Source organism: Stylophora pistillata, chromosome 11, assembly GCF_964205215.1.
Source record: "Stylophora pistillata chromosome 11, jaStyPist1.2, whole genome shotgun sequence".
In the NCBI taxonomy this organism is placed as follows: Eukaryota; Metazoa; Cnidaria; class Anthozoa; order Scleractinia; family Pocilloporidae; genus Stylophora; species Stylophora pistillata.
Window position 1 is genome coordinate 21,958,139 of NC_142529.1, and position 21,799 is coordinate 21,979,937.

At 42.6% G+C, this 21,799-nt stretch overlaps 5 protein-coding genes and 1 long non-coding RNA gene across 7 annotated transcripts; 5 read left to right on the forward strand and 1 right to left on the reverse strand.

The window, feature by feature from the left end:
* LOC148720613 (uncharacterized) lies at positions 1-2,907 on the reverse strand. Its single transcript, XM_088737648.1, has one exon. The coding sequence runs from the start codon at positions 2,905-2,907 to the stop codon at positions 1-3; it is 2,907 nt and encodes a 968-aa protein (XP_088593774.1).
* Positions 2,908-4,639: 1,732 nt separating this feature from the next.
* On the forward strand, positions 4,640-5,689 carry LOC148720614 (uncharacterized). Its single transcript, XM_088737649.1, has one exon. The coding sequence runs from the start codon at positions 4,640-4,642 to the stop codon at positions 5,687-5,689; it is 1,050 nt and encodes a 349-aa protein (XP_088593775.1).
* Positions 5,690-5,793: 104 nt separating this feature from the next.
* On the forward strand, positions 5,794-6,924 carry LOC148720615 (uncharacterized). The gene has a single exon (XM_088737650.1). The coding sequence runs from the start codon at positions 5,794-5,796 to the stop codon at positions 6,922-6,924; it is 1,131 nt and encodes a 376-aa protein (XP_088593776.1).
* Positions 6,925-6,929: 5 nt separating this feature from the next.
* LOC148720616 (uncharacterized) lies at positions 6,930-8,672 on the forward strand. The gene has a single exon (XM_088737651.1). It carries the CDS (start codon positions 6,930-6,932, stop codon positions 8,670-8,672), a length of 1,743 nt encoding a protein of 580 aa, XP_088593777.1.
* A 162-nt stretch (positions 8,673-8,834) lies between these two features.
* LOC148720617 (uncharacterized) lies at positions 8,835-9,497 on the forward strand. Its single transcript, XM_088737652.1, has one exon. It carries the CDS (start codon positions 8,835-8,837, stop codon positions 9,495-9,497), a length of 663 nt encoding a protein of 220 aa, XP_088593778.1.
* Positions 9,498-10,474: 977 nt separating this feature from the next.
* On the forward strand, positions 10,475-20,968 carry LOC148720618 (uncharacterized). Of its 2 annotated transcripts, XR_015992994.1 has the most exons (5): positions 14,450-14,491; positions 16,638-16,708; positions 17,479-17,576; positions 19,083-19,128; positions 19,970-20,968. It is a non-coding gene; the product is annotated as an uncharacterized LOC148720618 (long non-coding RNA). The 2 variants fall into 2 exon arrangements; XR_015992995.1 differs by lacking the exons at positions 14,450-14,491; positions 16,638-16,708; positions 17,479-17,576; positions 19,083-19,128; positions 19,970-20,968 and adding exons at positions 10,475-10,573; positions 11,599-11,689; positions 12,347-12,388; positions 13,525-14,440.
* The last annotated feature ends 831 nt before the right edge of the window (positions 20,969-21,799 follow it).

Below are 21,799 nucleotides of genomic sequence, written 5' to 3' on the forward strand. Positions count from 1 at the left end.
TCAAAGAAACTGTTTAGTTTTGACGATTCCTTGATGAGTCTCGTGTGCTAATTTCAGAATTTTTTTTCGCAATGACTGTGGCACTACAATTCGGTTTCCTCGGAGAACAATCCCTTCGTAATTAGACAATTCCTCTTTTATTGCGCCATACGGTTTGAGATCACCCGTCAACGACCATTTTCCGCTTTGAACTTGAACAAGTAATTGGGACAGCGTGATGTCTTTGCTAGTTTCGGATCGTATGTCAGCGAGGGTGACAGCCTGAAGGTCTGACACATTTGATGTGAAAACAAATCTTATGTAATCTTCACAAACGAAACCAGAATCCGAAAAATCGTCTTGCTTAGACGGCAAACGCGAAAACGAATCTGCTGTGTTGGCGTTGCCTGCGATATGCTGAATACGAAAGGTATACTGGTGCAATCTCCAAGCTAAGCGCTGAATGCGCGGTGGTAAACTTTTGCTCGAGTGCGGATTTAGCATAGTAGAGAGAGGCTTGTTGTCGGTTAGCAAGGTGAATTCTAAGCCAAACAGATAATGGTGCAAACGCTCAACAGCCCAAACGCAACCTAGCGCTTCGCGCTCAATCTGTGAATATTTCCTTTCCGTCGATGTAAGTGATCGACTGATATACGCGATCGGTTTACGCTCACCAGTTCCTTGATCTTGCATTAGAATTGCCCCTAAACCGACCGGACTGGCATCAGAGACAACATAGGTTGGAGCGTCTAAACGAAAACAAGCCAAGGCTGGTGCGCCAGATAATGCTTCTTTCAAGGCTTCGAATGCCTTTACTTGCTCATTCCCCCACGACCACTTCTGTTCTTTCCGAGTGAGTTTTCGAAGTGGTTCGACTATGTTCGCATAATTTGGGACAAACTTAGAAACATAGCCACAAGTTCCGAGAAACGATCGAAGATCGGATACGTTGTCGGGAGAAGGTGTAGCCTTGATAGCTTCTGTTTTCGCCGGATCAGGTTCGACTCCTTTTTCAGAGACAACATGGCCTAAAATCGAAATCTGCTTTACCCCAAATTCACACTTGCTACGATTGAGCTTGAGGTTGTGCTTACGGCATCGATTGAAAACTTTGCGGACCCGCTGAGCGAGTTCAACCATTGTCTTGCCATAGATAATTACATCATCGACCGAAATGCGGACAGCCTGGACGCCAAACAAAATTTTATCCATCATTCTCTGGAACGCTTCGCTCGCGTCGCTGAGACCGAAAGGAGTTCGCTTAAATCGGTAACAACCACGAGGCGTGATAAACGTGGTGACATAACGCGACTCTTCAGCTAGCGGTAATTGAAAAAACCCACTTTTGGCGTCGATCTTAGCGAAGTACTTAGAATTATGCAAAGCATGCAAGGTATCCTCGATCTTAGGTAGAACATATCGTTCTCTAATAACGGCCTTATTGACCTCTCTGAGATCGCAACATACTCTAAGGTCACCCGACTTTTTGGGAACAATAACTAAATTTGAGACCCAGGGACTTGCTTCTGTCACCTCTTCAATTATATCTCCTTCTAGCATCCTGTAAAGTTCATTGTTAACTGCTTCTATTTGACTGACAGGTATGCACCTTAGGTGTTGACTTACGGGTTTGACCTCAGGGTCAATAGCTATTTTGTGTTCAAAATTTGTAACCTTTCCTAATCCTTGAAAAACATCATCGTACTCTAGGAGCAAGGAATCAAGCTCACTAGTCTGACCGACTGAGTTTACTTGGGTAAGGATTTCCAGCTTGAAACTAGAATCTCTTCCTAGTAATGATTCTGCCTTACCCTCTATTACGTACACTTTTGAGTTAATGGCCTTGTGGCCAATACTTATGACAGCATTAAAATAACCCTTACAGATTAACGCTTCGTCTTGTCCGTACGCGGTAAAACGTTTTCGAGTCTCATTCAGTTCACAGTTCTTGAATTGCGTTTTATGTAAATGGGAGGAAATTATATCGTACTTACAGCCTGTGTCCACGATCATTTTGGTTTTTCGTTTGTTTATCATAGCTGTGATGGAGTTGTCCACATTGTTCATGAAGAGTACTGGCTCTTCGCTATCCTCACCTGAACTGTCTTCAAGCCAGTTAGCAGGTTTGTTGGATGAGAGGCTACGAACCTTCATTTGTTGAGGTTTCTTCCCTTTCCATTTTTTTCCTTTCATCTGTGCCGTTTTAGGCTTGGAGCGACAAACTCGTTGTAGGTGTCCCACCTTTTTGCAGTTTTTGCAAGTGGATTTAAGCGCACCGCATTCACTTGGGCTATGACCATCCGTGCCACCACATCTGTAGCAGTTAAAGCGCTTCACTGGTGGTCTGCTAGAGGTACCCACGCGGTCAATGGTGATTGGGTACTCTTTGGAGCCTTGAGAAAGTAGTCGCGCTTCTTGAACGGCCGTCTCTGCGTTACGAGCTATAGTTACCGTCTTGGCAAGCTGCAGGTCTTCTTGCTGGAGAAGCCTTTGCTTTAGAGTATGGGAGGAGCATTTTTCGACGATTTGGTCCCTTATCATCTCCTCCTCCAAGTCGCCGAGGTCGCAAGACTTTGCCAACTCTCTCAAGCTTGTTAGATAAGCGTCGATGGACTCATCTGCCTTTTGTGCTCGCGATCTGAATTTGTATCGTTCTGCAACTACGTTGCGTTTCGGAGCGAAATATTCGTTCAGGGCGGTCTTCGCTTCCTCAAGAGTTTTGTGTTCACCTGGGAGAGTGTTGAAGATGCGTTGAACTGAAGGGCCGAGGCAGTGTAGCATTGTCGCTCTCTGAACGGGATCTGCCTTTTTCTGCAAGTCTGATGCAATGGCGTAGATTTCAAATGTACTGACCCAGTTTTTCCACTCGCTGTAAAGATCTGCAGCATCGATATTGAACAGTGCGGGTGCAGGTAACAATCGTTCCATCTCTCGTGGACTCTCTGCCGTTTCTGGCTGTTCGATTTCTTCTGCCGTTTCTGGCTGTTCGAGATTTCTTCTACCTGTTCAGTAGTTCGGATCTCTTCCTCGTCGCCAATGTGTTGTGTATTCATTTAGTGGAGACACACACTCCTCAATTGCTTACTACTATTCTCCCTTTATTCGTTGATCAAGTATCTTATAAGCTTGTAGAATAGTCTTACTTAGTAACAGTACTTTCACCTCACTCAGTAATCTTACAGTAATATCACTAACACTAGTACAAGTACTTTTACTGTGTTCTCAATACACTACACTTGTAATATTCCTCATTTTTATCATTTCTAGTTTCGTAGTCTTTCGGTTTTCCTTATATCGAACCTTCATGTATCCGTTCTATAGTTTTTACCGCCTGTGCTGTACAAAGACTGCCAGCTTAAGTGAATAAAGAGTTTGATGCTGCTGCTTGTCTAAAGTTCAACACTGTGGTTATACTGGCGAACTCCGGTGCACAACACCACGTGTCTGCGGCATCGGGAACGCGACAGTAAAAAATCGGATCTTGAATTACAGAGAAGATTGAGGTAAGCCGTACCTTGTAGATTTTAAGGAAGGAGCCTATAAATCATGAATAGAAACGGAGAAGGATTAGTCAGCGAAGGAGCGCATGGAGAACACGAACCAGAAAGGAGGTCACGAAAGCCGTCACGAAAGGCTTTACAAAACGCAGTAGAGACAAAGCATTATGAGGTTAAGACTTTACAGAAAAAGCTCCTTAACAAAATACAGGCCGCCGAGGGCCTTGATGACAGCCGCAACGTAGAAAGTGTTTTGCGTGATCTCGCCACGACATCAGAAGGATTAAACGTAGTAGTACAGGAGCTGCTTAGTTTATACGCGCAGGACGTAAACCATGACTTTGGAGATGACGTCCTCCTCACTAATGAAACCCTAACGCTTCAACGCGCTTACGCCTTAATGGAACGATTAAACAATAGAAAATCCGACAAATTGCTAGAGATCGGTTCTGGCGTAAGTCATTGTTCGTCACGCAAAACCAAATCCGCCAAGTCCCTGTCCTCCGCATCTTCAGCAAGCACCGCGAGAATCAAAGCGATCGCAGAAGCCGCCACGGCACGCGAAAGTGCAGAATTCGAACGAAAGATCGCAGAAAAGGAACTTCAACGCCGAAAGCGTGAGGCAGAGTTAGAACGCACTCGCGAACAGGAAAGGGCACAGCACGAAAAAAGATTTAGCTGTTCTCGCGGCGAACAAAAGGGTCGCAATGGCAGACGCGAAGGTCAAAGCTATCGAACAGGCAATGACAGATGTCGAAATAGGAGAAAACCGTGAATTGCCCGGTGTGCCAAGGGTGAACTTCGAAGAGCGCGTTCTTGATTGGGTCCACACGATTCCCAGCCCAGAAACCTTACTCGCCCAAAAAGGGCCACTTGTTCTATCGCAAGGCAAGCCAATTCAAAACGCCGCCTCCCCACAGTTTCCTGGCACGTCAGTGCCAAACTTACCCCAGCCGCAGATCGATGACAGTTCACAGCACGTATCCGTCATCGCCTCGACTCCGATAAGAGACGTTACCGGAAGTCAATGAATTGAGACTCTAACGTCAGTAAATCAACAAATAGTCGCCGGTTTAGCTAGACAAAACTTTCCCAAATGTCAACCAGACATTTTCAACGGAGATGCCACGCTTTTCCATCCATGGAAGGCCGCATTTAAAACCATGATCAAAGACGCCGACGTTTCTCCCGTGCAGGAAATAAATTATTTGCGAAGCTTCACTAGCGGGGAACCGCAGCGGTTGTTCGATAATTTTAGAAGACGACAAATCGATCCAGTCACGCTACTCCAGAGTTTGTGGAAGGAGTTAGAAATTCGCATCGGTAGCGCGGCTATAATCACTAACGCCTTACTGGAGCGCATGCAAAAGGGGGCTATGTTTAACGAAAATGACAACGCAAGATTGCAGCATTTCGCGGACCTTTGCACTGACGTGGAAAGTCAAATGTTGTGTCTTCCTGGCCTCGCGTGCCTCAATTACCCAAACGCGATACAACCGATAGCAGAGAAACTCCCGCCCTCACTCCGCGGAAAGTGGGAAAAGGAGATTGCGAAGCACGCGGACAATAATGCAGGCGCCTACCCCAGCTTTAAGAGATTCGCAAAGGCCGTCCAAATGCAAGCCAGATTGAAGAACAACCCCAACATTTTGGCAGGAAACAAGCCTACCAACCCCCCTCCCAGTCGCCCTGCACCCAATACACGTGGAGTGAGCCGGAAAGCGCTTAAAACGAACGCACACCCGGCACTAAAGAAACCAGAAACACGATCGAGAGAGAGCACGAGGAGAAAGCGGTGCCCATTCCACGACCGCGAGGGCCACGACTTAACCGAATGCAAGGCCTTTGCTGAGAAAACCTTAGATGAAAAGGTAGAGTGGATAAAGGGAGCTAAGCTATGCTTTCACTGCCTATCTGAGGGTCACCAGGCCAGCAGGTGCAAGGCAAACGTTAGCTGCGACGTATGTGGAGACGAAAGGCACATCGCTCTGTTCCACAGAGTAAAAGAGACTCAGGCGAGGATCCATAGTGATAAAGAAAGAGAGGACACTAACGAGGCGAACGTGAACAATAGATGCACAGCGATTTGCGACTCGAGTGGAGGCCGATCCTGCAGCAAAATCCTAGTGGTCGATGTCTGCGACAGAGAACAGCCGGACCGCACTCGGCGCGTGTACGCTATCGTTGATGAGCAAAGCAACAGTTTCGGATAACTGGGGTGGCAGCGCGATCAATGAACGGAGTCGAGTCGATGCTACCAACGTTAATCGAGTGTGATAGCATCCCACAAGACAAGCGCGAAATCCCTACACGAGAGATGGCGAGGAGATTTCCCCACCTACAAGAAATCGCCGACGAGATTCCACCATTTGATAGTGCAGCTGGCATTCATCTCCTTATTGGAAGAGACTCGCCCGAGCTTCTCAAGGTCAGAGAGTTTAGAAATGGACCCAAAGGTGCTCCCTGGGCTCAACGACTTACTCTTGGCTGGACGATAACAGGCCAGATGTGCTTCAACTTCATAGACGGCCCGGCTCACGTGCTCGTAAATCGCACCAGTCTCCACATAACCAACGCAGATGACATGGAGTTAACAAAGATAGGTGGTTACGAGCTGGTACCCTGCCCTAACAGATTCTCAGTGAAAGGGAGCCTAACACAGATGAGTGTAGAAGACAACGTCTTTGCTGCCACTAGGTACGACAATCAAGTCGCCCCGTCTCGGGAAGACCGAAAGTTCCTAGAAATCATGGAAAGAGAAGTCTGCAAAAATAGCAAGGGAAATTTGGAGATGCCACTCCTCTTTCGTCAAGAGGAAGTACAAATGCCGAAAAATCGAATTCAAGCAGTCAATCGTTTAAACGGCCTATTGCGCACCCTTAAAAGAAAACCGCAGATGCAGTCCGACTACTTCAACTTCGTGGAGAAAGTTATCGAGAAAGGCCATGCGTCAGTGATACCTGAAGAAGAGTTGAAATCTGAACCTACGCCCGGTAAAGTCTGGTACCTACCCCACTTTGGCGTCTACCATCCGAAAAAGCCAACACTGATCAGAGTTGTGTTCGACTCGTCTGCGGAGTATAAAGGAGTTTCGCTGAACAAGACCCTACTACCCGGCCCTGACCTAATGAATAGTCTTGTCGGCGTCTTAATGCGCTTCAGGAAGGAGAATACAGCCATTATGTGTGATATCGAGCAAATGTTTCACTCCTTCCACGTCACCCCAAAACATAGAGATTTCCTACGCTTCCTCTGGTTCGAAGACAACGATATCTCCAAACGAGTTATGGAGTACCGTATGAACGTCCATCTCTTCGGTAACGGCCCAAGTCCCGCAGTAGCGACCTTTGGCCTCAGAAAAACCGCGGCTGATGGCGAGGAGGAATTTGGAGAGGAAGCAAAGAAGTTTGTGTGCAGAAATTTCACAAGGTCGTCTCTAATTCCGTAGAGGTCATGGAAGCCTTCCCACTAGAAGATAGGGGAAAAGACATCCGCGACCTTGATTTGCGTCAAGATTGTCTCCCCACGCAGCGTTCGCTCGGAGTATACTGGGACCTAACAAAAGATGCCTTCACCTTCAAAGTATGCTTACCCAGAAAGCCCTTCACCCGCAGAGGGGTCCTCTCAGTCGTGAATGCAGTATACGATCCACTTGGCTTGGCCGTCCCGGTACTCCTGGAAGGTAAACTCCTACTCCAACAACTAGTCAGCATGGAGAGAGGGAAGAATAACAATGCTACCCTAGGATGGGACGACCCACTCCCACACAGTCTCCTACAAAAGTGGCAACGATGGCGAGACTCCCTCGCCGAATTAGAAAGGGTCACAGTGCCCCGATGTTACCACCCAGCAGATTTTGATAGAGTCGCTCAGGCAGAACTACACGCATTCTCCGACGCTGGTAAAGATGCCATAGGAGCCTGCGTTTACTTACGCTTAGTCAACGATGGCGGAGAGGTAGCCACGTCCCTTGTGTTTGGCCAATCAAAGGTTGCTTCCCTACAGACTACAAGCATCCCACGTCTGGAGCTCTGTGGAGCCGTGCTAGCCACACAAGCCGTCGCTAGAATATTGAAAGAAATAGATATCCAAATAGATGACATTAAGTTCTACACCGACTCGAAGGCAGCTCTTGGCTACATCCAAAACGAGAGCCGAAGGTTCTATGTCTACGTCGCCAACCGAGTAGAAATTATCCGTAGGGTCTCCTCACCCGATCAGTGGAGGTACATTAAGACAAGTGACAATCCCGCGGACCTAGGCACACGTTGCCTCAATGCGAGTAGTCTGGCCGACTCAGCCTGGCTGAAGGGACCGAGATTTCTCAGAAACCCAGACGCGGTACAGCCTCAACGAGAGGATATTCAACTAGCCGAAGACGATCCCGAAGTTCGAAGAGAAGTGATAGCCCACGCATCATGCATATATAAATGCAGAGGCCTCGGAGCGGAGAGATTTTCACGTTTCTCCAACCTCCACTCCCTAAAACGCGCGATTGCACGCCTCATTGTCAAAGTTAAAGAGTTCAGGCGTCAAAAGAATGAACAAAGGCCACCGAAAGCCAGACAAACCTTCAGGAGTCCTACAGCAAACGAGCTAAATCAGGCAATGGACGCGATAATCCGGGCAGCGCAGAAGGAAGCCTTTGGCGCAGAGTTAACGAACAAAGATCTCACGGAACAGAAAGAAGGGGAAAGATATCAAAACACGGTAAGGAAGAGAGCCCTGAAGGGCTCCCAGTTTTACGCGCTTGACCCGTTTATCGACGCCAATGGAATTGTTCGGGTGGGAGGACGACTTAGGAGAGCAGAAATGGAGTATGGAGAGAAGCACCCTGCAATCTTACCAAAAGACCACCACGTGTCCGTCCTGGTAATTCGACATTACCATAAAGAGGTCCATCACCAGGGTCGACAGATTACGAGTGGCAAAATTCGCCAAGCCGGCTATTGGCTGATTGGAGGTCATCGCATGGTAGCGAAGGAGTTAGCTTCTTGTGTGCCCTGCAAGAAGCTGAGAGGCCCCCACGTAATCCAGAAAATGGCTGACCTGCCCCAAGATAGAACCGAGGTAGGCCCACCCATTCACAAACGTCGGCTTCGACGTCTTTGGTCCCTGGACCATATCCACAAGGAAGACGAGAGGTGGCGCTGCACACTCAAAGCGTTGGGGTCTTGTCTTCACGTGCTTGAATAGCAGAGCCATTCATATAGAAGTACTAGAGTGAATGGAAGCCACTTCGTTCATTTGTGCACTGAGGCGCTTCTTCGCCATACGCGGCCCAACAGCCGTATTGAGGTGCGACAGAGGGACAAACTTCGTTAGGGGACACACCGATTAACCGAAGCCCTTAAAGAAATGGACGAAACAAAGATCGAGAGATTCGTGACACAACACGGTTGCGAGTGGAAGTTTAACCCACCACACGCATCCCACTTTGGAGGCGTATGGGAAAGACAGATCAGGACCATCCGCCGTGTTCTGGATGCCATGCTAGCCGACCTCGGACCAAGACAGCTGACGCACGAAATCTTGAGCACTTTCATGGCGGAAGTCACTGCTATCGTAAATGCACGACCCATTGCAGCTTTGCCTTCAGACATCAACGACCCGCAGCCCCTGTCATCAGCCATGCTGCTTACAATGAAAACGCGCACACCAGGACCACCACCGGGCAAATTCCTGCCCCCAGACCTGTACGCGAACCGGCGTTGGAGGAGGGTCCAGTACCTAGCAGATCAGTTCTGGTTACGGTGGCGCCGAGAGTACCTCCAGAACCTCCAGCCAAGAAGAAAGTGGTACGACGCCCGAAGAGACCTGGCCCCAGGTGATGTCGTCCTTATGAAGGAAGACGGCCAGAATCGCAGTGACTGGCCTATGGGTCGAGTTACGGAGGCCATCAGGAGCGCAGATGGCAAAGTAAGAAAAGTGTCGCTTAGGATTGTGAGAGAGGGTAGAGGAAAAGTGTTCCTACACCCCATCAAAGAGCTCATCCTGCTGGTTCCAGTGGAGGCCCAGTGACAGACCCTTCGACCACGGCAGAGAATTAAAGGACAAACAATTAATAGAGCAAGGATCATAGACGATCCTTGGGCGAGGAGTGTCACGTTTACGGATACGAATTCTAATCTTTTTTACTTATGTAACTCTTCCGTTTTTAGCACAATGACACTAAGAAACTTTCAATGACTTTCTATTTAATTTGTTAGCGCGCTTTGTTTGATTTCTGTTCCGTGACTAGCGAATATCCGCTCGAAGCTAGCTACATAAAGCACTGTTCATTTCTATTTCCCGTACGTCAAAGTGTAAGAACTAAATTCGCCTTCTATTTGCAAGTAGCTCAGTTGCGTGGAGTCACTGTAGCGAAAGCATTTCGGAGCCGAACGAAGTTTAGGAGTTCTCTACCCGGAGTCAAGATCCGATGTAAGTTACGCTTGTAATATTCCTCATTTTTATCATTTTTAGTTTCGTAGTCTTTCGGTTTTCCTTATATCGAACCTTCATGTATCCGTTCTATAGTTTTTACCGCCTGTGCTGTACAAAGACTGCCAGCTTAAGTGAATAAAGAGTTTGATGCTGCTGCTTGTCTAAAGTTCAACACTGTGGTTATACTGGCGAACTCCGGTGCACAACACCACGTGTCTGCGGCATCGGGAACGCGACATTACTGGTTAGGATTTTTGTTTAGGCCAGGGTCAGAGGTATGTTTTTTACAAATGTATATACTTTTACCATTTTCATTGGAAAATTCACTGATGATTTGGCAGTGAGCTACAACAAAAATAGTTTTCCATATCAAGTAAATTGACTATTTCCCTCCCTGTACTCTATAAATTAAAGTGTAATACTTATGCCAAAAAAAAAATATAATAGTTTTGTCAAAAAACTTAAAAAACTTTGAAAAGGTGTATATGAAAGAGTGCTTATCTGCCTGATCTTGCTCTGTCGACAGGCCAACACAACTTACACCCAAACACAGCTTTGTATTCCTGCCATGCATGCAGTCAGAGGAGTGTGTGTGGGATAAGCTACCTACTGTACAACCTACTCAGCAACCTGATGATCTGTTGATCTTTACTCCAGCACCACAAGTTAAGGTATAGTACATGTGTAGTGGGGTGATGTTGTAGGTGACATGGTGGCTTAAGGTGGCTGAACATGGTTTTTGCACGCGCTTTTGCTGATGCAATTCAGCGCACACACAAGGATTACAAAAAACAAACATGCCGTCAATAGAGTGGTTATTTTATTTACTCAACATGTATCCGCACTATCTGTGCTATTTTTCTCCATAGTTGGCGCAGTGTATTGAGGGCTTTAATTTTTTATTACAAAGACATGTTAGAAAAGTTAATGGTGCAAAGAACCCAGCAATTCTCAGCTTTTTCGTTGTTACCGAAAGAACCCAGTTAAATGCAGCACATATTTAGTAAGTATAAAATTGCGATTGAATGGTAAATTGCTTTCTCGGAAATATGCCTATTTCTTGAGAACCACTCATCAGAATTTCATGAAATTTGTCATGAAAATATTTTAGGAAATTAGTAACTGGAGTATTGAAAAAAATTGATATTTAACAAAGGATATTCTAGATAATCAAGTGAACCTTCAACAAGGGATAACTAAAGATCTCTCTGTTAAATTGTTAGCAAAATGGTGTTAACTTGTGAGTATTGTTACAAGCTTGTTGCATGCAAATTATAAAGAAATTCTAATGACTAAATTTTCTACAAATAAACAAACCAGTTTTTAAGGCCTGTTTATATCTATTGATGTCACCATGGCAATGGCACATACGTCAGCTTGCAATACAATACAATACAATAGACTTTATTTCAAGAGGGTAGGACGTGATAGTAGTTAAAGTGATGATCCTGTGGCCCTCTACCTCTGTACCTATATATACAATACTATTAAGTGTTATTCGATTACAGAAAATCATTAATTAACAAAGAATCTAAAATGGCGCACTGAAATTGTTAGTTTCTATCTGGCTTTTTAAAAGAGTGTTTATTAGTCTCTTTTTTAAACTTTTTTGTGTCTTTAGAGTTTCTGAGTGTTTTCCCTAAATTATTCCAGTCTTTGAGGGATCTAACTGTGAACATTTGTTCCCCTTCGGTAGGGTTGCTATATTTGGGGCAGCATAGCTTTAGATTGCTTTAATGGGTATTTCTGGAGTGAACATCAGAATTCAATTGAGGCAGAGATTTCAGGTACTCTGGTATTTTATGGAGCATTCTCTCGAGAATTAATGTGCATCTGTTGACGTACATCTCTTGATAGAAGGGAATCCAATTTAAAATGTTGAACAAAGGCATGTGCATATCTTAACTTTCAAAAAAACAAAGTTTGTATTGTTAACTTGTTGCCAGTTTTGGCGATCGAGAGATCAAGGGTTTTAGAGAAAATGGTGTAAGATACAAAGGTATCAAAAACTGTGTTCAGCCGTTATTTGATATTTTTCTTTATTCTTGTCACTAGTCTGTTTGACATTGTATTGCTGTTGTAGGGAGAAAATCTGTCTTGGTCACTCAGTGGTGGTGGGAGGGGGTGCTTGGGATAGATTAGCATCCCATCTAGGAGGAGGTAGAATACTCATCATCATTTCATGCCACAGAAACCAGGGTTCATGAAAGCTGATTGCTCAATTTTGCTGTCATGTTTTTCTACTCTAAGACTGGCTATTAAAGTACAAGTCAGTTGTGATTGATCACTTTTATTCCATTAGCAGTGTTTAATTGTACATGTAGGTTGTTCTGGTTTGCTTGGCTTACCGTAGTAATGTTCAGAGTAAGTCATTTGTAATGTAGGTGTTGGTAGCTGTAGAAATCCTGTCAGTGCTTTTATTAAATTCTTTTTATTGTTTATAGAAATACAAACCCCCAAAACCAAGATTCCAGTCATTTGTTGAGGTATGATGAAAAATGTTTTTTGACATGCACCTTTGTTACATAGAAAATAATGATTATTATTTTAAACTTCTGATCACATGCCTTGTCTTTTGACAACTGGTAAGATGCTCAACCACTGAGCTGCACACAACATTTATTTCAATGTTTGAAGAGCATTTTTATTAACCCTCTTCACCCTTACATCAGTATGCATATTCTCCATACTGTTCTCTATACATTTCCTGAGGTGCTGACAAGGAGAATTTGTTTAACAATCAAGAGCTTTTTTAGTTAGAGATTATTTCTTATAATCTCGTGAACTTAATGTGTGATTCAGGGTGATATTTTAAGGAGAAATTAGATGCTGGTAGTCATATACAGTAAACTGTAAATACTCCACAGGATTAAAATACTCCGTGCATAGAACTCTCTTAATGACATGCCACCAACTTGGAATTTGCACAATAATTAAGTTGAAATAGTTTCATGTACATCTCTTGTGTTTATTTGTACATATAGGCAGATTCATGCTGACGTCATTGTTTACATTTTTGCTCATTTGCATACGGCTTTGCGTAAAGAAGGAAGCATGTTAGATACAAATTGACTTCAGGCAGCTCTTTAGCTAGAAACTAGAAAGCCTTAGTACATGGTGAAATTTTTAGCTCTTTGGGTGTAATATTCAAGGAGAAATAGTCCATCAAAAACTGCAAAATTTCTGGGTGGCAAAAGCGCTAATGAGCTCATACATTCTATGTAAAATTTTGAGTTTTTAAACCCGTGTTGCACAAAAAGTATTCAATGCATCAGGCTCGTATTGACTGGCCGAGTTCATCATACTTTGACCTTTCGATATTCAGAACTGATTTATTTTTAGCTCCATCAGAAACTGAATTGCTTATGCTAATGAGACAAATATTGTAAACAAGGATTCCCCTATAGCTTATCAATTCATTTTTGTGTATCACTCTTGTACTTGTACATGTAGCAATCAGGTTATTAGCTAGAACCTCAAGTCTTCAATGGTAAAACGTTGCCTCTACTTGACAAAAAATGTCCCTCTCGGGGGTTATTTAGAGGAAGTGCTTAGAAATATGTTAAATCTCTCTGTTGTTGCAAACTAGTTTTTCATTATTTTGTTGAATTATTTTTCTCAGGAGGAGGACAGAAGATGCAAGCACAGGTCCACTGTTTTGTTTGTCTTATGGAATGAATTTAACAAATGACAATTATAATTCAGGTTTAGTAGAGTTTTTAATTGAAGCTCTTTTCACGCAACTGATGAAATAGATTTTAACCTGCTCTAAGGTAAAGTTTGCAATTGAGCCAAATGGCCCCTCCAGCTGGATCTTATCCAGGTTTTCAAAGCATAAAGCAACTAGAAGTATGACTGTACTTCCCCCTAGATAGGATGTCGCTCGTTTAACTCGTTGCGGTGGCCAATTTACATTTTAAACTTAGTTGATATAACCAAATTACCTTGTTACCCCCACTGATGCAGCACCACAGTTTCTTTAGAAACGTTCAGCCTTTATTCATTAGTCCATTGCAAGGTTAACCGTCGCATTTCATCACCCATCCCTGACAGTTCACCCAAATCCAATAACACTCCTCGGTAGAAAGACTCTGTGAAAATTAAGTGATTTACCTAAGAACACATTGCAAATGGCCCAGTCAGGTCTCAAACACGGAGCTCTTGACCCAGAATTTAGTGCAAGTGGCTAAAAGGCCTCTGTGTCCCCCACCTGAACTCTCTATAAGAAGGTGAACAACACACCCTTAGGGGGGAGCAAACTTATCTGTGCTTGCCAGTCTAAATCCCCTGCACACTTTTGAATAAAGCCAATCATAGGCCAGGTACATTTGAAACATGTTTGCTTATGAGAAATGATCATAAACAGGATTTTTAACTATAGTTTGTGGCCGTGGAGACCATCAGAAACATTTGAATAGATGTTTTTCTGTGGTATACCAGTAGTTAAAGGAGTTTGTAAACCTTTCAACAGAGGCAAGTGTCTGGAAACAGTTTTTTCTTGACTTTTTAAGTAACATAAGAGTTTTCTTTTTTTTTTTTTTTTTAAGAAGTGACATGGTGAAAATAGAGCCAAGTTCCTCCTCAGATGAGTAAGTACATGGATAAAGAACATGATTTTTCACATTAACCCCATCACTCTCAAGATCCATTTAGTAACTCTCTTTACTGTCTGTTATACTATTCTTATGATGTAAGTTCTGAGAATTTACTATTGGATCAACTAGCTATTTCCTAATTGATATTTTCTTTATTCTCATCTCTTGTCATCCTCGGAGACCCAGGGGCTGTGAGTCGATTTCAAGTTAAGGGCAGAAGAGCCCCTGGGGACATTGTCTTACAAGACTAGTTCCAAACGGTCGCAGTCGTTCTGGCATCTGATTGGTGCCAGAAAATCTTTGTGTTTTTCTGCCCAATCAGAGTGAAGTGTCCTTTCGTGTGTTTTAATACGCACACATACAACAAGCTCTGTTGCTCCCTATGTTTGTTTGGGCCGTGCGACGAAGCTTTGCCCGAGGTGAAAAGTTTCAGTCTCAGCACACAATGTGAGAGAAATCGATCAGATTGTTCGTGAAATCTTACCGGAAATTATACTGAATACTTTCGCAGGTATCACAAGAGAACGAGTTTAAAAGTTTGCGAGGTTCGTATAAAACATAATGGTTGCAGGCATTGATATGTCGCTTTAAACGTTAGATGAGATGTAAGCTTAAATATTTTTAGATTTTTTGTATAATTTGTTGTGACTGAAACTTTTCCAATCCCGTGAAGTTATTTCGTCGCACGGGCCACGCAGCTATGTCAAGCAACTGGCGCTTACACTTACGTAGCTTTCTGTGCGGGCCAAATTCTAATCGTTGCTTTGTAGTAAAGACTTTACAATATGGCCAAAGTTGCAGAGAACGTTAAGTACGTGGACGACCTCCAGCAAGCGATTAAAGAAAGCTTAGCTGAGTTTCCGGTTAGCTAATTAAAATCTGAACAAAGACTAATCATAGAGAACATCGTGGAAAGGAAATATGTTTTCGGACAGTTACCGAAGGGGTTTGGAGAAAGTTTAATCTTTCAACTGCTGCGTTGAGTGTTCAAATTCTTGAGCTCGAAAGGCCACGGATTCTCTTCTAGTCCCTTGGTCATTGACATTTCACCTATTTTGTCGATTGTTGAAGACCAAGCTAAATACCTTTGATTATTGGGAATCGATGCTGCTTTCATTGGGGAAAACAAAACCAAAGACCAAGAAATATTGGATGGAAAGGGCGGGTTTGCTTTATTGTAAATTTCAGCTTAGTACAGGGTTATCTACCCAAATCTAATCAACAAAAGTTTCCACGTTTAGCTTTTCTTTTTTTTTAAGCGAAGAGTATATTAGATTTTGGCCGGGCGTGCACAAAAAGTTGCGTAAGCGCCAGTTGCTCGACATACCTGCGTGGCCCGTGCGACGAAATAGCTTCACGGGATTGGAAAAGTTTCAGTTACAGCAAATTATACAAAAAATCTTGAAAGATTTAGGCTTACATCTCATCTAAGGTTTAAAGCGAGATATCAATGCCTGCAACCATTATGTTTTATACAAACCTCGCAAACTTTTAAACTCGTTCTCTTGTGATACCTGCGAAAGTATTCAGTATAATTTCCGGTAAGATTTCACGGACAATCTGATCGATTTCTCTTACATTGTGTGCTGAGACTGAAACTTTTCACCTCGGGCAAAGCTTAATAATAATAATAATATTAAAATTTATAGTGCGCAAATTCCATAAAATGTTCAAATGTTCAAAGCTTCGTCGCACGGCCCAAACAAACATAGCGAGCAAAACAGCTTGTTCAATATGTGCGTGTTAAAACACACGAAAGGACTCCAAAGGACACTTCACTCTGATTGGGCAGAAAAACACTAAGATTTTCTGGCACCAATCAGATGCCAGAACGACTGCGACCGTTTGGAACTAGTCTTGTAAGACAATGTCCCCAGAGGCTCTTCTGCCCTTAACTTGAAATCGACTCAGCCCCTGGGTCTCCGAGGATGATCTCTTGTCTGCTTGATATTGTATTGATATGGTAAGGAGAAGATCTGTCTTGATCACTCATAGTAGTTCAGGGTTGATATTAAATAAATGTATGTAGCATCCATTTTGGAATACACTGAACATTTCATGGCAAGATAAAATTTAGAGGTGATTTTTCCCTTTTTTTTTCATTGTCTCACTTTAAGCTTCTTTTCATTTGTTTTTTTAGCATTTTTGAGGGAATGCAGAGAGCTGATATTATTAGACAAGAGATTGAAGATCTTGAAAGGCTGTTACAAGGTAACTGTCGACAAAGGAAGAACCTGGCAGCTTTGCCCCACCTTGTACTGCTAGTGGTTTAAAAGAATGCTGCCAATTTTCGAATGAATTGAGATTATTGGCTGTTGTAATAACACTGTACATTTGGTTTTATGACACACAGTCAAAGTGCCCTGCAATAGCAGGGGTTTCAATGATGGGTGATTGCAGGTGGTCTTCTGCTGCCACAAGACCTTTTCATTTTGTCTGTCTAGCCTTCAAGCACTCTTTTTGGTACCTTGTCTTCTTTTTAGTGTGGGGGGGAATAGGATTGTGTTGTGCGGGAGGTCAAGCGTTCGAGCCTCGGCTGGACTAATACTCATGGTCTTAAAATAAGTGAGGAGAATTTGCTACCTTTGTATAATCAAGAAATAGATAGATATTCTAGTCTTCTCGGATAGGGATGAATAAACTGTAGGTCCCGTCTCCTGCAGGGTTAGGGGTAGAGGACGTTAATTTCCCACGCACGAGATTGCTGTGTGGTGGATGTCCTCCCCTGGGTAGGATGGGTGGGTGTTGGCCCTGAAAAGCCCCTATGGGGAGTGGTCAATTAAACTATGTATGTATGTATGATTGTATGTATGGGGGAGCACACCCTAAAACCCCCCTTACGAAAAGGAACCTTGCGACTTCTTTTGCATCTTTTTTATCTAGAAAAAAAAAATGTTAAAAACCCTGAGTAATAAGTTGATGTGTCACTGGAAGAACTTTGTTGACAAATTACTGGGTTTTTTTTTCTTTTTTCATTTTAGGCATTGGAAACCCTAAGGGGTCTTCCTTAGTGGTACGATACCAGCATGATATCAATTACTTGAGAGACATGGCCAAAAACACAGTTGAGGGAGAATTTGTAAGTGATGTTTTCATACAGATTCTCAGTTTTTTTTTTCCATTTAGTATTTAATCGCATTGATTACCACCTGCAAAATAAGAATGACATCTGTAGCATTTTTTTCCTATTTGGATAAATGCCACAGCTATTAGATCATTTGTATTCTATTGGTTAGCACACCTTTGACTGCAGTCATGTGATTATTTGTAGATATCGTTTTATTAAAATCTGGATCATTGGATAATGCAATTCAAGACTTTTTTTAGGCTTAGCCATTATGGTATATGAGCCAATATACCATAATCTAATATCTGTATGATGCACGATCCTCGCAGTAGAGAGCGCTATTTATGCAATAGCGAAAATCAGGTCTGTACGGGATTCGAACCACTGACCTCTGCGATATTAGTGCAGCGATCTACCAATTGAGGTAACAAGCCAACTGGGAGCAGGCCGTTCAGTTGATTCATAATAAACCCGTGATGATAAATCAGATACAATGAATATATGAAGTTCATATATTTTGAACTGCGGTATTAGATACGTATGATGCACGATCCTCGCAGTTGAGAGCGCTATTTATGCAACAGCGAAAATCAGACCTGAAAAAAAAAAACAGGCCTGTACGGGATTCGAACCACTGACCTCAGCGATACTAGCGCAGCGCTCTACCAATTGAGCTAACAAGCCAACTGGGAGCAAGCTGTTAAGTTGATTCGTAATAAACTCGTGATGATAAATCAGATACAATGAGTATATGAAGTTCGCTCTCTACTGCGAGGATCGTGCATCATACGTATCTAATACCGCAGTTCAAAATATATGAACTTCGTATATTCATTGTATCTAATTTAATATCTGTACATTGTAACATCCGGTTTCTTCTTACAAAACAAAGTCGAAAAGATTTGTCTAATATATTGGGGGCGTTTTTTTTAATAAAACAATTACTCCACTCGTGCTTGTTGGATACGAGATGATTAAAACCAACTCGGCGCTATGCGCCTTGTTGGCTATCTATCATCTCATATACAACGTGCGCTTGTGGAATAATTGTTAAGTATATGATTAAGTTCATCATATTCGAATAAAGCAGATGTGTAGAGCACTTGGTCTTATTAATGCATTACTGTACAGAAGTATATTGAACCTTAATGCATAATGACATCCGTGTACATGTAACTTAAAAACATTGACTTTCCAACTCTCAGTCATGTGCGTTGTTAACCCTGTTGTTCTTTGGGATAGCGATTTTTTTCATGTTTGGCAGGGGCATGGTTTCGCAGTTCAGGATGATTTAAACGCGAACAGCTATTTTTTCCCAATATTATTCTCACGCGGCACAAGTAACATGAAGGAAACCGATAACATTTTCAAGCCACGTTACCTCATAAGCTATGGCACAGTGCTTATCAAAGAAATTTGACTACGTTCTTTTTAAGTAATTATTCGCTCAGTTTTACTTACAGTGCTGCCTACATTGTGTATGTGTAAGCTCTGGTTTCTTTTCCTTTGTCTTCACAGTTCTCAGGAGGTGCGGAGCCTTACCCCAGTAGCTGCCAGTTTTCAGGTAGAAAAATAATATCTCGTACACTAGCACGACAATTAAGCCACATTTGGGGAGTGGGGATAAATTGTGTTTTGTTTAGTTGTAGTTTTTTTTTCCCTCAACTCCCATGAGTGATCGAGACAGATTTTCTCCTTACAATCGCAATACAAAGTCAAACAGGCAAGTGATGAGAATAAAGAAAAATAGTCCTATCAATTATTGGATTTTTAGTTGATTCGATACCAAATTCTCCAAACTTGCATCATAAGAATTGTATAGCAGATGGTAAGGAGAATCACTAAGAAGATCAATGGAGTGAAAGGGTTAGGATTAGCTCTCCCTGTCATCATAGCATTATTACAGTTGACACACGACTCACTTGTCAAACGTAGCGAACCAAAGGGTTAGGATTACCTCTCCCTGCCATCATGGCATTATTACAGTTGACACACGACTCACTTGTCAAACGTAGCGCTCCAGAGGACATCTTTTGAATGAGAGAATGTCACCCACACAGAGGTGTCCCTTGAATGATAGTGGCAGATACAATGGGACCTCCAATCTGGGGATACCCTCGTCAATATGAAAACTGTCTCCTGAATAGAGGTTTCCTTTAAATGAAAATAACATCTACAATGGAACTTCGAATCAGTGTACGCCCTTATGAATGGAAAAGGTGTCCCTTGAACAGAGGTATCCCTTCAAAGAAGGTACAAGGTTACCAGTCATATCCCCAGTTAGGACTAAAGTTGGTGTCTCTTGAATTGAAAGTTCCCGTTGTACATAGGTTGTACTGGGTTTAGAAAGTGCTGTTAAGTACCTTTCCTCAAATTAGCTCTTAAGATCAACCTCTTCATTGCAGGAGGATCTTGTCAGATATCCTGAACAACACGAGCAGATTGTGGCGACTATTAAAGAACGACGGGATCAGTGCTTGAGGCAACTGGCTGACATATAACAGGAGATCATGGACGAGAGCACGTGATATTCACAAGACAGGGGAGGCGGCAATCCAGTGCCGAATTTTTATTTACGGTTCTTAGACGCACCCCTATAAATTGAAGAGATTTAGGGGCGCCTGTTCCCCTCGGGGGCAAGGTACATCCCATAGGAGAAGTTGAGGGGAGTGCCGCCCAAGAGGCGGACAATTTCAGGCCAGTAGTGCATGAATGTGAGCGAGAACTTTGTTTTGGTGTGTTAAGCTTGACGACTGCTTACTTAAAAAAAAGAAAATGTTGTAAAACGCAAAGGCAAGCAGGAAGATTAAAGCTTCCTCGCTTTTTTCGAGTTGGGCAAAAGAGCCCGTGTGGCCCTCAGTGCGTTATGGGTGATCATGAGTGACATCAATTCACGGCGACATGTCGTGTTTAAAACTATCGGGATTGAAGATAATCATTAACAATTATTGGATGAGGTGGAGCATGATAGCGATAATTATCAAGATCAAAGTTTGTGTTGTCTGCCGTAGCCAAAGGCTGAGGCGGATAACACAAACTGATTATCGCTCTCATTATTGCTCTCATGCGAAAACCGAATCTCATAATTGTTTTATTATGCATATTCCTGAGCTGCACTTTTGAAGACAAGAGCGCCTTAAATCTATTTTCTGTACGTATGACGTAAGAGAATATATGTCTCTTAATGTCAATGTGAACGAATTTTTTTGTTTAAACTTGACCTGTTAATGAAGAGCTGAATTAGACGTGATTCGTGAACCAATTTGTTTTGTGTGATGGATTTCCAGTTTTATTTTATTGTTTTAAAAATGTACGTGTTGTTCTCGAACGGTTCTGGTTAGCTTTTGACCAGAGTTTTTACTGTACGTAGACTTCAAAGGGATCGGTTAAAGTCATAAAGCAGACCACAAGTGGTTCTTGAACAACTAAGACAAGACCTAACGTCCTCTTTGGTCAAGACTAGAAAAAGTAAAATATTAGTTCAACGTGATTGTCTTGAATTTTGCGTGAACGTGAAAGAGTTTTGGATATTATTCGTGATACGTGAAAAGGTCATTAAATATTTTTACGTGACCGAGTACTACATAGGGGTATAGAGGACCCTCTTGTATGTTGTCGGCGGATCGTGTTCAAATCGAAACTTGAGCTTTGAATTAAAAATTTGTATGTTGTCAACGAATCGTCTAGGAGGCCGAGCGAAGACTTCAACTTTGAGCGAAGAATTTAATAATAATAATAATAATAATACAGCATTTGTAGTGCGCAGATTCCATGTCGATATGCTCAAATGCGCATTACAATAAGAGTTAAGAATTAACCCTAAATCAAACAACGTATGGAGGTAAAATTCAGAAAATCATATCACTATTTAAATAGTTTAAAACTAAGAGAACTATTATAAATAGGTTAAGATCACAATACACAAAATAATTAACATTTAGCAGACTATGAAAACTATTATAAATAGGTTAAGATCACAATACACAAAATAATTAACATTTAGCAGACTATGAAAACGCATCACGAAATAAATGTGTCTTAAGTTTAGACCTGGAGTCAGCAACAGTGCTTTCAGACCCAATCTCCAGAGGAAGCATGTTCCAAAGCTTCGGCGCCTCACATGTGAAGGAGCGATCACCAAGACTAACCTTAGACAACTTTTTAGGGCAACGAAGGGGGAGGTTATCACGAGAGCTCTTAAGATTATACCGTGAAGGTGACTTAATGGAAATTAA